The sequence below is a fragment of the Trachinotus anak genome, unplaced genomic scaffold (assembly GCF_046630095.1).
Source record: "Trachinotus anak isolate AG129_WGS33_773 ecotype Australia unplaced genomic scaffold, CSIRO_AGI_Tana_v1 ptg000007l, whole genome shotgun sequence".
In the NCBI taxonomy this organism is placed as follows: domain Eukaryota; kingdom Metazoa; phylum Chordata; class Actinopteri; order Carangiformes; family Carangidae; genus Trachinotus; species Trachinotus anak.
Window position 1 is genome coordinate 3,604,352 of NW_027273858.1, and position 14,464 is coordinate 3,618,815.

The 14,464-nt window shown below is 40.0% G+C and overlaps 1 protein-coding gene across 1 annotated transcript in view; it reads right to left on the bottom strand.

Moving 5' to 3' along the window:
- LOC139622594 (pro-neuregulin-3, membrane-bound isoform) overlaps positions 1 to 14,464 on the bottom strand; it is a 360,197-nt gene that overhangs the window by 21,725 nt on the left and 324,008 nt on the right. The window contains exons 5-6 of the mRNA XM_071479987.1: positions 6,647 to 6,749; positions 546 to 672 (exon numbers count right to left, since the gene is read on the bottom strand). Of these exons, the coding sequence (XP_071336088.1) occupies positions 546 to 672; positions 6,647 to 6,749 (230 nt within the window). The remainder of the gene's footprint in view (positions 1 to 545; positions 673 to 6,646; positions 6,750 to 14,464) is intronic.

Genomic DNA, 14,464 nt, shown 5'->3' on the forward strand with positions numbered 1-14,464 from the left:
CTGACATTCAAATTAAGCTGATGTTTTCCATGCCAGCCACTCACATGTGGGAGAGATGTGATGACAAAGGGTGCTGAGTAGATGATAAATGACACTGCTATCCAGGGCTGTGCTCCCGAACCACTCAACGATTGCTCGCTCACAGACCTGTCAGCCTGATGCAAGTGGCCAGGTGGAGACAGGAATAGACTACATACTGATTCATATGCAGCTAGAAACTACAGGGGGTTGATGAATTCAATGATAGATGCAAACACTCTGAAGTGTGAAGATAGTGTGCACTGTATATGGCTGATTTGTGATAATCTCTTCAGGGACGCTCCAACCAGACATTTCATTTTGGATGTTTGTTGGCTTTAGCAGCTGTCCACATCATGTTTTAAATTCATGCTTTGTTTTCTTGGTGGAACTGTATCTTTTTATGGTATAAGTTTTAATGCTGAGTTACATATAGGGTGATACATAGATAGGGTGTATGTACAGGTATAGGTATCGTGAAGAAAGTCAAGATGGAAAAAAAAAACAAACTAAACAGCGGTGGTCACCTCGTGCATCTGCATGTTGGTGTTAGGGGCCCTCGTCTTGGCCTCCAGGGCATTATGGGAATTAGCAGAGTAGTTTTTCAGACTGCGACTCTCCTTCAGATGGGCCTGGAGCTTCTCTCTGCGCCTCCTATACAGAAGGAAAAAGAAGAAGAAGAATTGGTTTACTTCAAGAGAGCATCGACTACCATCAACTCAATTGCTGTGAATCCTCTGCAGATTTATGTCTCAGCAAATTAGTGCATAATTCTAACGATTATCAAATAAACAAGTGTCTCTGAGTTGCTCTAGGTACGAATTAGGATAAAGCATCTGCTGACACACGTTCTCTTTAACCGTCCTCAATTGCTTTCCCTTAAGAAGCAACATCTCTCCCTTAGCATGTCATTAGGCTCTCGAATTTATCTCTACCTGCAACTAAGCTATAATTTTGCCCTTAATAAATCAAAACATAGGCTTATTAGAATAAGTTTGAAGAATTGTGACAGTTGCAGTGTCTTTGTTGAAGAAATGACTGACACAGATGTCAGGTGGTTCTTAATATTAGGTTTCAACTTAGTTATCAACTTGAAAAGACAGTACAGAACATAACTGAACATACAGCCATGAGCCCAAACTTTATGACCACTCACAGATAAAACAAATAATGTTGATTATCTCATCACAACAGTGCACGTCAAGACCTGGGATATATTAGATGGGAAGTGAACGGGTCGATTCTTGTAGTTGACGAGTTGGATGTGGGAGAAATGGGCAGATGTAAGACCTGAGCTGTGCTGGAACAAGTCCAATCCGCAGCGGCTCCACCTCAAATCTTACAGGACTTAAAGGATCTGCTGCTAACGTCTTGGTGCCAGAAACCACAGGGCGCCTTCAGAGGACGTGTAGAGTCCACATCTCAGGTCAGAGCTGTTTTAGTGGCACACGATGGATCAACAGCTTATTTGCAAACTTGCTCATTATGTTTTGGCTGATCAGTGTACAGTGCATGAAATTCAGTAAAAAGCCAGGCCAGACTATGTAGGAACATTGTGCAGTGATCAATCAACATAAAAGAAAAGTATATACAGTAGAAGCTGTGATCGTGCTGTCTATCTGCTCTAGTCACAAACTTAGTGGCTTCTCTGCTTCTTCACCTAACTTCACTTTGTGTATCGAGTTTCCAGTTTCCACTTGGACAGCTGAGGAGAATTGCACTGTACTGTTCTCATGCCCATGAGGACAAAGGAGAAGAGGAAAGTGAGCTATTGACCGAAGGAGGTTTCTATCTATACCTCTCCCTCTCCCTTTGTCCCTGAGCAGTGATGAAAAAGACCTGGAACAAACTACCTCACGGTTTCTATGATGTACCTCGACTCCATTTAATCATTTGTCTGAGGATGTTTCGAGTCGACTCTTCATTTCTCAAATGTGCTTTTATTAAAATGGTTGACTCAGAATTATTATTTACTCCACAGACACTGAAGGACTGAAGTCAATGACTGGCAAACTAATTAGTTTGACCCTAATCTTGTATGACTCATGACAAGAGGTCTAGAGATAATCATGTTAGAGGAAGTGGAATAATTAGACCTTGTGGAGAACAGTGTTGTAATCTGATTTTTCCACCAATCTTCTGAAAAGAGCTCTTCTCTTTTATTTTTCTCACCAGTGTACGTTAGGTACACTTCATTATTACGGATTGAGTTACTGAACCTTGTGCGTTTACACTGTCTTGGATGAAAAGGCACTAAAGCTGCAGCATCACGACTTCATGTTGTGCCAGAGGTACGCTCATTATCAGACATAGCCGATGAAGCCTTTACAGTTCCTGTCTGGGAGACTCTGCTGAATCACGGCGATGTAATGAAGTGTTTACAAAACAGCCTTGCAGTCAGCTCCTATCCTCTCCACCTCTGTTGCGCTTAAATTATATTTTCTTAGAGTAGGGCTGTGACATTTGGTACCAACTACCTTTGGAAAAGTGTTTACTTAACATGAACATTTATGATAAAAGCTTATGCTTTTGCTGCAAAAGAAAAAAAACCCCTAAAAACATCAAACTCTTTGGGCCCTATCTTATACCTGGTGCAAAGCGTCACATAGTGCAACATGTCTTTGCTAGCAAATAGGTTTCAATAGCAAATAAACTTGCGTCCATCTGGGTGCCAATGAGTGTGTTGGTCTGCAATTAGGTGCTGTCAGGCTAATGGTTATCTTGAGGCAGCAGAAAGTGATCGCACAATTGACCAGCAAAATCCTGGTCTGAAGTCAGTGGCTCCGTATTTCATTGTTATTTTAAGGGAGCATTATCAAGAGAGTAATATGCGCCTACGTAGGCGGGCGCACAACGTGCAAACACTCTGCCCATCGTGCACAAGCAGAGTTTGCCACAGTGTTTCCATTCATCACCTCCACTGAATTTGTCCCACTACAGTTTCATAATGAACCATGAACTTATTTACATTTGTCATAATAACATAAATGATGTTGTGATTTGTGCTGTTACTTTACTTTAGAGTAGTGCGTAGTGAGTTGATTCGCTCAGCCCTTCTTTTGGCTGCTGTGTGCGTGTGCCTGCACTGGGCTGACAGACAGTCACAATATGTAATCAACTGACTGTGAATAGAATCCAATTCTGTGTCACACACTATGCCATTATAACAGCAGTCTGCTAAAGTGCAAGTGCATCCGGCTTTTAAAGGGAATGTGAGATGGCACTCTGATTGGTTTACTGGATGTTACGCTCAAAACACTGCCATGATTAATTAAGAGACAAAATGCAACCCTTTTGAACCATGTGCCTGGCACAGAGACAGTTTTTTTCCACTGTTAAAATAGCCAAAGTCATGTGGACACGCCCTAAATGAACTTGCGTCACGTGTTTTAGACTGTTGAAATAAAGTGCTTTATGTTTGCTGAGAGATGTGTCATCTCTTGCCTTACATCACCCACTGCTTGTGCCACACAGAAAGCTTTGCTTCATTATCTAGAAACTAACTGTCCCAACTTATTTAGGTCACTTGACAAAGAAGTCAACGTGGGTGCTTAGCTTCACTTAAATAAGCTCAGACTTGTTTGAATGGGGTCCTGTGGCTACAGCTCAGACTAAAAATGAATGTGTGTAAGAAATGTACCTTATACCATTTTGCATTTGGCAAAAAGATCAAGCCTATCACAGACCATCACTTAACCCTTCATATTTTTATGAATCGTAACTATGATGTTTCTCTAACCTTCAGTGTTTTAGTTGCCGACCTCTAATTATACCTTGCAGTAATTGCAGAAAGGCAAATTTTTTAAATGTTTGGAATTTGGCCAAATAATTCTGCTTAACAATAGTGTTGAAATTAAAATCATGCAATAGCCTGTTGATTTTCAGTGTCATGCCTTTTCTCCATTTTATCAAAGTATTATCAGAAATATCCACCAATACTCAAGCTCAGGACGCCTGCATGAACTTCATCCATTATCCGCTTATCTGGGATCAGAGGCAGCAGGTTGCACGACTGAAAATCCAAATGACTGATTATGAGGAATCTGCTGAGTGAATTTGTGAAATTGAGGACATGATAACAGTTGCTGGCTCACTCATGATCACATCAGATCTTCAGGTTTAATTTTAGGGTGTTAACATATGAGAATTGCAACCAGACTTCCAACCCGGACCTTGAAGGTTGGTTTTTTCAACCTTCTGATACAACCCGTAGGAGTGTCTCCTTAAGTAGCACCCATATGGCGGCAGGTGTACCGGACCATGTTTGTCATGGTTACGATCATAAACATGCTGACTTTACTGAGAGTTGTGTACCTACCTTCATTGCCATGGTTACTATAATAATGGTCATGGCTTGGTTAGGTTTAGGAAGATTGTGATTTGGGTTAAAATAAGTGCTTTCTCAACATTAGACGATCTTTGGTGTCATGGTTACAATAATAACAACATGGTCCAGTTATACTTACTATGACCACGAGATGTTGCCTAACAACAAAACACAACTGTGGGTCATAATAACCTGCTGCACAGACGATTTATGGACTTGTTTTTTAGAAAACAGATTGTAATTAGTCAAGGTGACATAAATGTGTAACTTTAAATAGAGTCTTTCAATTTAACACTGGGGGAGTTTTTGGAGACACTTGGTAACTTCTCCGGGTGATGCTCGGCCAGGTCTGTGCAGCTGTCAGCTTCACTGACAGAAGGCTATTTGCCTTCAGTCTGGTCTTCGGCAAGTGAAACACATGATCAGTTGGATTGAGGTGAAAGTGAGTGACTTGAACAGTCTAGATAAGTCAACTGTTTGTTCCTGAAACTCTTTCAATGTCTTGTCTGTGTTTTTAGGATCATTGTCTTTCTGCAGTGTCCTAGAACAATGAGGGGCCACCTATAGAAAAGAGATATAGGTCACCAAACACAGATTTGAACACCCTAAAAAAACAACTGAATCAGCACTTTAACCTAATTGTCAATGAGGAGAGAAGAAAATGAGAAAATGTGTCACTCTCTGAATACACACTGCACCACATGTTGTACCTTAAAGAGAAATGTCAACAGCTTCTTTATTTTTCTCAGTGTGGGAAAACCTTCGACTTCATCTTCATTCAGGTCACTCTGATTTGCATGAACACTTCCTCCCAATCTCTATGCAGCTTCTCCACTGAACAAGCTAGTCCCCCGACTCAATTATGGATTCATTGAAAGTGCCTGTCCATCATGCCTTGATCCGATTATCTTGTTGTCAGGCTGCTCACTCACTCACATCATTATATTACAGAGGGAAGCCTATGGAATTACAGTGCCATCTATCACAGCCCACTGCACGGTCCATATATTCTGAATGACAGACTGCCGTTACATACCGGATGTTTGAGCCATCCTGTTGAGAATATAGAATCTCTGCAGGCAGGCTATGCAAAGTTCTTGCAGCCAGGAATGGATGTAGACAATTCATATGCCAATTAATGTGCACACACAGAATGCGCTACAGAAAGATGCAGATAGAGAGAGAAAGGACGGAAAAGAGAGAGAGTGCAGGAGCCACACGAAGTGACCTTTGGGTTATAATGGGCTATGAATATGTGTGTGCATAAAATGAGATTTACAAATTGCTGCAAATACCCCGTCTGGGATTTCTTTCAAGATGTTTGATGCCTCAACATGTTCCACCGGCCTTCACTAAATTAAAAAAATGTCTCCTTGGGCATTTTGTCTGCCCACGCCCAACAGGGCCTATCACTAAATACTGTAACATTTTGCTTACTTTAGGACCCATGGCAGTTTAACCATAAATATTATTGTCAAAGAAAGTTTGAAAATCACTGGAGAAACTTTCCAGTTCAAATGGAATCGAGGAAACTGATGACTGGGATGAAATTACATGTCACTGGAGCTAATTTACCTGTCAATATATTCATGGGAAAATACTTTATGTCACATTGGAGCATGGTTGGAAAAATGGAATCAACTGAGAGTTTGGTAAAACATCCAGTTACAATCCTCGAACTTTGTGTGTGTCTGTCTATTATGCTGGTGTTGTGTTAAATTTTGTTTCCATATTGATTTGTGTTTCCCCTAACCTTGAACCCAGCCTTGGCCCTAGACCTAATCAGTCATCTCTTTGACACATAATCATAACCTATGCCCCAACCCCAACCATGGAGGGCAACTCCATCCCAAACACCTGAGGGTAAAACAGACTCAACAGACATTTTATTCGTGTGGTGAAATAATTGTATTGTGTATAGAATGTCTCATTTTATAACTTATAGTTAGTTTACAACTTATAGTCATAAATATTAGGTAATAACATTAAATAAATCAAAAGTATAATTCCAGTTTATTACAAATTGGGTCTTATTTTTGTAGTTTAATCCATCATTTATTGATTATGATTGTAAATTTTGATTTAAATTATCTGATCTTCTTGTGTTTATTGGTAGTTTGTTTAAAGGTCCCATATTGTATTTTTTGGATTGTAAAGCAGGTCTAGGTTCTATACTAATATTGCAAAAAAACCTCGTGCTCAGTCCACAGAGAAATGCACACAGCCTGTTGAACTCACTAGATTTACACAAAAACTTGAATTTTGATCTCTACATGTATTTTTGTGTGTTCATTGTCTCACTTGTTGCGGCAGTAGAGGGCCATGCACAGGGTTCCCAGGAGACTGATTGCCATAGCAATGGATGTGATTGACAGCACCTGTCTCTTGTACACCTCTTTGCTCTCTGTGGGAGAAACAAAACAGAGGAAGGAGCCACATTAATATTTGAACAACACACTCTTGGGAAATAAAGTCATAGATCATGTACACATCTGTCAGCATGTGTGTGTCAGAGACATTGAGGAAGGAAAAGAGAGGGAGGAAGAGGAAGATGTGGGTTGTGCATGGGTTTTTGTGTATGTGTGCACAGATCTGCTGAGATCCCACAGTCAATATCCACAGACAGAGTTAATACTAAATTAATACTATACAGCCATCTCACCATAACACAGAATTAAACATGGTTTTGAGATTTGTACTTACCCACTTTTAATTTCTAACATCGGTGTTTACAGCACCCAAACAGCAATTTTAAATAATCAAACAAACCAGTTGCGGTGCAACAACTCTCTGGGGTTTTTCGGTAGTATCTGCCTTGCAGATTCTTTCCTGTATAAATGTAATTACTGTTGTGATAGATAAACCAAATAAAACTGAAATAAAATCACAACTCAAAACCCATTTACAATTCACAAACACCCATTTACAATTCTCTAGCAACACCTGCTATTCTTAGTTACCACGTAGCCTTTCAGCTCATTTTATCAGCCCTACCACATCGAGTAATGGTCCGCTAAACACTGATTGCTTTTGAAATGGATGCCACATGTAATGGAGCTTGAATACATGGAGACAAGAAGAGTTATGGCGCGGACGGACATCATTAGTAGAGAAAAATGGTAGCTGTCTTGTTTGCTACAAGTAAATCATAGTTGCCTTCAGTTGCATTAATAGGCGATCAATCAAGTTTTATTTAGCAAGGCCCGGACCTTGGAAAAGCATGAAGATGACACAAGGTGTTGGGCTTTTACAATGAGGCGATTGAAACAAATTTTTACTGTGGATGGGTCTGAATAGAGACTTTAGTGCGAAAGAAAGATAGTGTTGTCAACCACACTGCACAATACAACCACAGCCTCCTTAGCTACAGAGCAACACAACTGCAGCGGCTGCATCTTGCTCAAGGGCATCCTGACAGCAGTCGATGAGGGAGAGTGTTACTAATTAACCACCACATCAAGATTTTCAGGCCTGTAAGGGAATTCAAACCAGAGATCTCTCGGCACAAGCTCACCGCTGTAGCTGCTAATGATGCCCACACAGATATTGCATAACCGATCATACATGCAGTATGTCATACATAATCCCTGAAAAAGCAGATGTCACAGAGTCTATTAGTATATTATTAGTGCTTCTTTTTCTCTCCTCTGTCTCCCTTTTTCTCTCCCTCCATCTATATCTAAGTTATGTTCAGGGCTGGTGTTGTTTTGATGCTGTTAATCAGCCTGAGTCATCACATTGGCTCATTGGCTATAATTATATCATTAGAGAGAACTGGGGGTTGTCCTGTGAGAGCACACACTTGAGGTCGGCTGCAGGGGAGGCACAGTAATGGACAGACGGAGCAGGAGGAAAAGAAAGAGAGGGGGATGGGCAGATATAAAAAAGATAGGATGGTGAGGAATAAGGTAAGGAGGTGGGACGTTGAAGGGGTGCAGTGATCCCTCTTTCAGTTCCCTTACAGATTCTGATACACAAAGTGATGGTTCTGGTTGATTTACAGCCAAATAATTTCTGCTCCTTTTTTAATATATTTTGTTCTGACATAAGTAGGAGTTTTCTGTTTTACATCTTCCTTGATCAATTTAACATCTTTATACTTCATTGAGAAACTGATCACTCCTTAAAGGAGAACTCCAGCAAGTTAATATTGCACTTCCATAAAATTGGGGGAATGTCCTAAAAATATACCATATAATATATCAGTTTTGTCATGGTCATTTCCCATAATGCAACCAACAGTATCTCTTCATTAGCCTATGTCTTTCAAACCTCATGCACAGTTTTTTAAGTCTCCAGGCTCCAACCGAGATAACCCTAATCCACCAGGGTTAATTCTCTAGACTTAGAGAGCTCTCTCCGCAGCCACACATGCTACAATGTGCAGCTGTTCAGAGCCTGAGTTCATTTTTTCGCTTAGAAACTGACAGAACAATCTTAACTCAAGGTCTATTTATTATCTTTTTCTAGAGCTTTCAACAGCAGTCTTCCCCAATACATAACATCGATAACATGTTTTCACCTGTTAGTGACAAGTGACTGAACTTGAATATGTCACATGAGCACTGAGCAATCTCAAGAACTGAGCAAGGAACGTTCAGTGATGACAACCATGAGGTGCAGTTGAAAGCTCTGGAAAAAGCTTGAGTTAAGATTATTTTGACAAATTATACACTATACTGTTTTCACAGGATGCGAGAAAAGTAAATTTGTAAAATTTCTCCTTTAAATATAAGAAGAGATGTTAGGTTTTGTAAATTGTCAGGTTTGTTGGATGTTGTGTTGTGATTATTTTAACCTGATAAAACAATACTCCATTTGGTCATGTCTGGCTGACACCCTGTTTGTTTTATAAGCCCAGTATCAGTGCTGATATTGATAAGTGTATCAGAGGAGACTATCCAATCAAGAACAAATGACAGCATCAGTTGTTTCAGTGGCTTCAAGGCCTGTTTGACCCTGGATAAACTGAACCACAATCATTTTCCTGATCCTAACCAAGTCATGCTTTGTGCCTAACCTTACCTTTACCATCAGAAAATGCTTCTGTGTCATTCTGAAGGGTGATTTCAAATGATGACTTTGTGTTATTTAATTTAGCGGACCTGTGTCAGTGGTGCTCTGGTGTAAGGAGTAAGATAATGAAAAAAATGGTTGAAAGAGATGAGTGGAAAGTTAAGAAAGAAAGTTTAGCAAGAAAGTGCAATTTTTCATTTGTGCCACAAAAGAGAAAAAAAATCACAAGAGTGTTTTTACGCTTGGCTGAGGTGGAAATTATCCCACTTTGACACAGTGAAAAAAGGTAATAGAAACAGATTTTTTTGAAGTAAAAGATGCTGTTGGGAATTTAGATGAAGTCTGGGACAGGGTTGAAAAAGAAAAAAAAACTAGAACTTTCTAACTTTGTAGGACTTGATGTTGCCCTGCCTGCAGTACTGATGTGAAACACAATATAAGTGCACATTCATATACTCACTGAGCACTTTATTAGGAACACCATACGAACACTGGTTAGGCTTTTCCTTTGCTCTGAAAACAGCCTCAGTTCCCAAAGGCGTTCTACTGGATTCAGATCTGGAGACTGGGGAGGCCACTGTCATGTTCATGAAACCATTTTCAGACAACTTTTGCATTGTGACATGGAGCATTATTGTACTAGAAGGAGCCATTAGAAGTGGCGGCCATAAAAAGATGCAAAAGACCAGCGACAAGTGCCAAACATGCCCCACACCATTACACCATCACTATCAGACTGGGGTGTTGACACAAGGCAGGTTGGGTCCATGGATTCATGCCAAATTCTGAGAGATCAGCAGTTTTAGAAGTGCTCAAACCACAATTGGATAATTGCATGAATAAGCACGTATACACTTGTTGCTAATAAAGTGCACACAAACAGATGTTTACTACACTAAAGTTAGAGTTTAGTATATCGCACACATTCAGACTTACATGAAATATAAGCAAGCAGCATTCTTAGTGTGAGGCCAATCAGAAATATGTTGCCAAGGTCAAGCCTTGCTACAACCTTGCTCCAATCCTCCCACGTCCTTGTTTGGACACACCTGCTGTATGCACAAACACACTCACTTGATGTGAATAAATCATATGGCTCAAGAGAGGAAAAGTGTGTTCATGTTCCATCTGCAGAGCTGTGAGGTCATGTCTTCCATTTACTTCCACTTCCAGTTCTGCCCTGCACAGCCCTACTGGTCGCTTATTTACAGCAACATTAGTATAAAATATAAATTGCATTTTTCTATATGCGTGGTGGCAGCAGAGATATAGAAGTGTTGCTGTGACCTTTTTGTACTTCTGTAATCTTGTACACTCAGAATGTGTTTACAGAAGCCATGTTTCCGTACAGGTGTGTTGGGCAGAAAGAGAAATCAGTGTGATGGAATAAGTGGTGAAATGCCCTTGAAGCAGCCTCATAAATAAAGACTAAAGCCTTTGGACTTTATTTCCATTAGTGTACTATTTATGACTCATATTGCTTAACATAATACCCAAACACATTCTTGCTGAAGTGCTCATAAACACACTGAGTATCTCTGTATCACATGACAAAAAGAAAAGAGACCTACAATCAGGGTTCAAATTACAGGGGGGTTTGTGTAGGTCTGACCCTCCTTATTAAGACTTGGACCCCCCCCAAAATAGGTAAAAACAGCTCTGGGGGTTGAAACATTTAGATATCTTTCTAACCTGTAATTTTAAATATTACAATATGTTTCCCATATTCATAATTTGAAGAATCTTGTGATACGATTTCACACACCCCTATGGTGGGCCACACTGTTTCTTAACCTTGATGTTAGTTGAATGTCTTGTCTGCCTGTCTAACTCCACCAATGGCTCATCTCTTCAAATCTCTGCTTGTTCATCGCCCAGACACTGTAGGTTAATGTAAGTAGCAATAGCTAATTATCTAGCTTACCTGCCGAGTTTCTGAATTAGATTGTGTGGATTGGTATATTCAATATTAAAATCAATGTGTGGTGAAGGCTAAGTACCTGTATTAGCTTGGTGGAAAGTAATTAATTACATTTATTCTAAATACTGCACTTACAGTACAGTTTTGAGGCACTTGTGCTTTACTGTTTCCTTATATTTCACTATATTTTAGAGGGAAATATTGTACTTTCTACTTCACTACTTTTATTTGACAGCTTAAACAAGCAAGTACTGAAAGGACAGTAACACTTCTGTTCACTGAAGCATGCTTGCACTGTATTAGGTTCCCTTTCGCCCTGCAGAAAAAGTTGATTATTGTTGTATAACTCTACCTACAATCATCCAAATGTCAACTTTAAAGGATTAGTCCAAATGAATTTCAAATAAAGTCGCACCTTGCATATGTTTTGGTTTTATTTGTTCTGCTTGCAGGAAAATCAAGACCACCCCTGTTCAATGGAAGTGAATGGAAATTTGTTTGCTCAAACAATTGAAAAACAGTATTCACGTTACACAGTATAATACAATACAGACACAGATGCTCACACACAGACATAAACAGAAGTGAGTTAAATTTGGAGCTGGCTGAGGTGGCATTTTGACTGCATGTCTCTCAGGTATGCTGACTCTGGGCCCTGGTGAAAGGGCTCAAGTCTGCACTTGGCTGCACTCCAGCACAACTGTTTTGATCATTATCAGCTTTCTCCATGGGAGAATTTGTGATCTGAAGCCTCAGCCATAAAGTTTGACCATGTTATTGTTATATATATTTTTTATTATTATACTGGGTTGCAATCTGCAAAATCATCCAAAAATATCTTGCGCATTAATAAATGTTATATCCTACCTTGGCAATATTAGGATGTGTGAGATTTTACACTTATTTTATGTGCCAGTTTTATCATTCAAGGATTTTTATCTAATGATTTGGACATATGGATGAGTCAGACTGCTGGCAGCCAGTGACACTGTCAAGGCCTGTTGCAGATATTGAATTAAGGCTTATTAAATTGTCTCGCATTTGTGCAATTATGAATAAAACAGTGGCGTCTATTTTGAGAGCAGTGAAGTTTAATGTTTAGTGGCAGCACACTGGAATTGGCTCAACATTGTGAATGATGGTGAAGGACTAACGAGGTCAGTTTTTGCTAACTGCTCCACAAACAAACTCTCTAACTAGCACATGCATGGACAGTTTGAATCTTAATCACAGCTGAGCATATTTTCAAATCAATAAGGGTTCAAGTTCTGTTCAGATGCACAGCCTCCAGACAGATCAAATGTCATCAACCTGAGGCACGGCTCAATGCTGCTGAAAATTAAATCCACTCAGTAAACTACTGTCATGTTTTAAATACATCTCTCTTGCAACTTCAGATCTGCAGATGGGCTCATTATGGCTCATGTCTGATGTTAATTTCTATGAGCCTGAGGACTGATTCTTAAATGTAACATTCATCAATCATCCAGTAATTATAATGTGTTACACTGTAAATGTAAAGGCAGCACATGATAACACAATACAATAAGCTGTCATGTCAAATTCTGAGACTGAAGTAAAATGAAAACCAGATTTAGGGCTTCTGTCACACTTTTTTTTTAATATTTGGATTCAAAAAGCATCTGGTTGTGTCTATTGTTTGTCCCACTGTGCAGGTCTAATATGTGTATTTTTGCATTATTTACTCAATCATATTCAATACCTTATCACGTTTGTCTTACACTCAATATTGATTTTTATCAGGCTTTCTTTTTTCCCTCTAATATATGTACGTATATTTTGTGTGCTCTCTGCAACTATTCTATGTAAAGATACATTGGAGTGATGGAGTCCCTCCTTTTAAACCACTGGGCTTCCCCACATTGAAACACATGGACACTGCCCACATGAAACCTGAAACAGTGCAGTATGCAGCCCACAGGTGAAAGCAACAGCATTCAGATGAAAGTAACCTTCCAGAATGTCCTCCACTGAAGAAACCATTTTTATATCTAAAAAGACAAAAAGAGATGAGACCAGCGCACAGGATGACTGGCCACTGGGACTACTGGCTCAGATCCTGGTGAGCAGGTGGGCCGTCAAAACAGCCAGGAAGTTTTAAAGTTGTTGCCAACTCCATCAGCGTCTTCATCAGCTCCATCAGTGTCATTTTTGCCATTGTGGAAAAATCCAAGGCTGAAGTTCTTTCCCAGTCTGACCGTGGACCCAAAAAGGCTCTGTCTTTACCGAGATCGCACCATTACTGCAGCTTGACTCAAAACTGTTTTTTCTTCTCCTCCATGTGTAAGTAACTTGATGCTACATAAGGTTACATGTCTGTTTTTATTAGTGATGACTACAGTAGCTTTCACTTGGCTCTGTAACACCTTGCTAAAGGGAGGAGGGAGAGGGTTGAGGATGGGTGGTCAAACATAAGCCTGGGGTGTGGCTGACAAAGCTTTTATTTTGGTCTGAGGTGCCGGTGGTCTATTGCAACATCTAGTGGCAGTGACGAACGTTTATTCGGCTCTCATAGCAAGTAATGATGAAATGATTCGATAGGAATTTCTCACTTTTGACCACCCCCCAAAACAAGAGGCTCATTTCTCCTAATTGCAAACTGTGCCACACCTACATTTGACCAGGCTTCATGCATGAACCAGTGTGGACTCTGAGACCAGTATTTGCTGTGTTGTGTCTATAAAATCTCCCTCTCTGTACCAAGAGCAGCTAAGATTGACAGGAAAGGATGAGTGAGAGGAACGACATAACAAGTGCGAGGAGAGTTCAGAGGGATGTGATTCTCCAGCGACTACCTCGCAGCCCTGAGCATAAGAGTCTTCATGTGTGGAGCACAGACTGTTGAGGGAGGAGAAAAAACCTTTATTTATGCAGGTCTGCCGTGCTAGAGTAAGCATGCTCTCTGGGCTGGTCACGGTCCTTTACGCCATTACTCAGATGGCTTTATTTGCCCATTTACATACTGAATATATTTAGGTGACTGGAGGTATTGTTTTTGTTGGTAATTTTCTTTCTTTTTTCTTTTTACATATTCTCTTTTGCCACATAGAGATAGGTTATCCACACTTTCATTTCCTTCTCTGACTATTATAACTTGTTATGTGCTAGTATTAGCCCATGTTCTGTGTGTCCTGCCTGCAGCTTGTTCTCGCCTGTGCTGG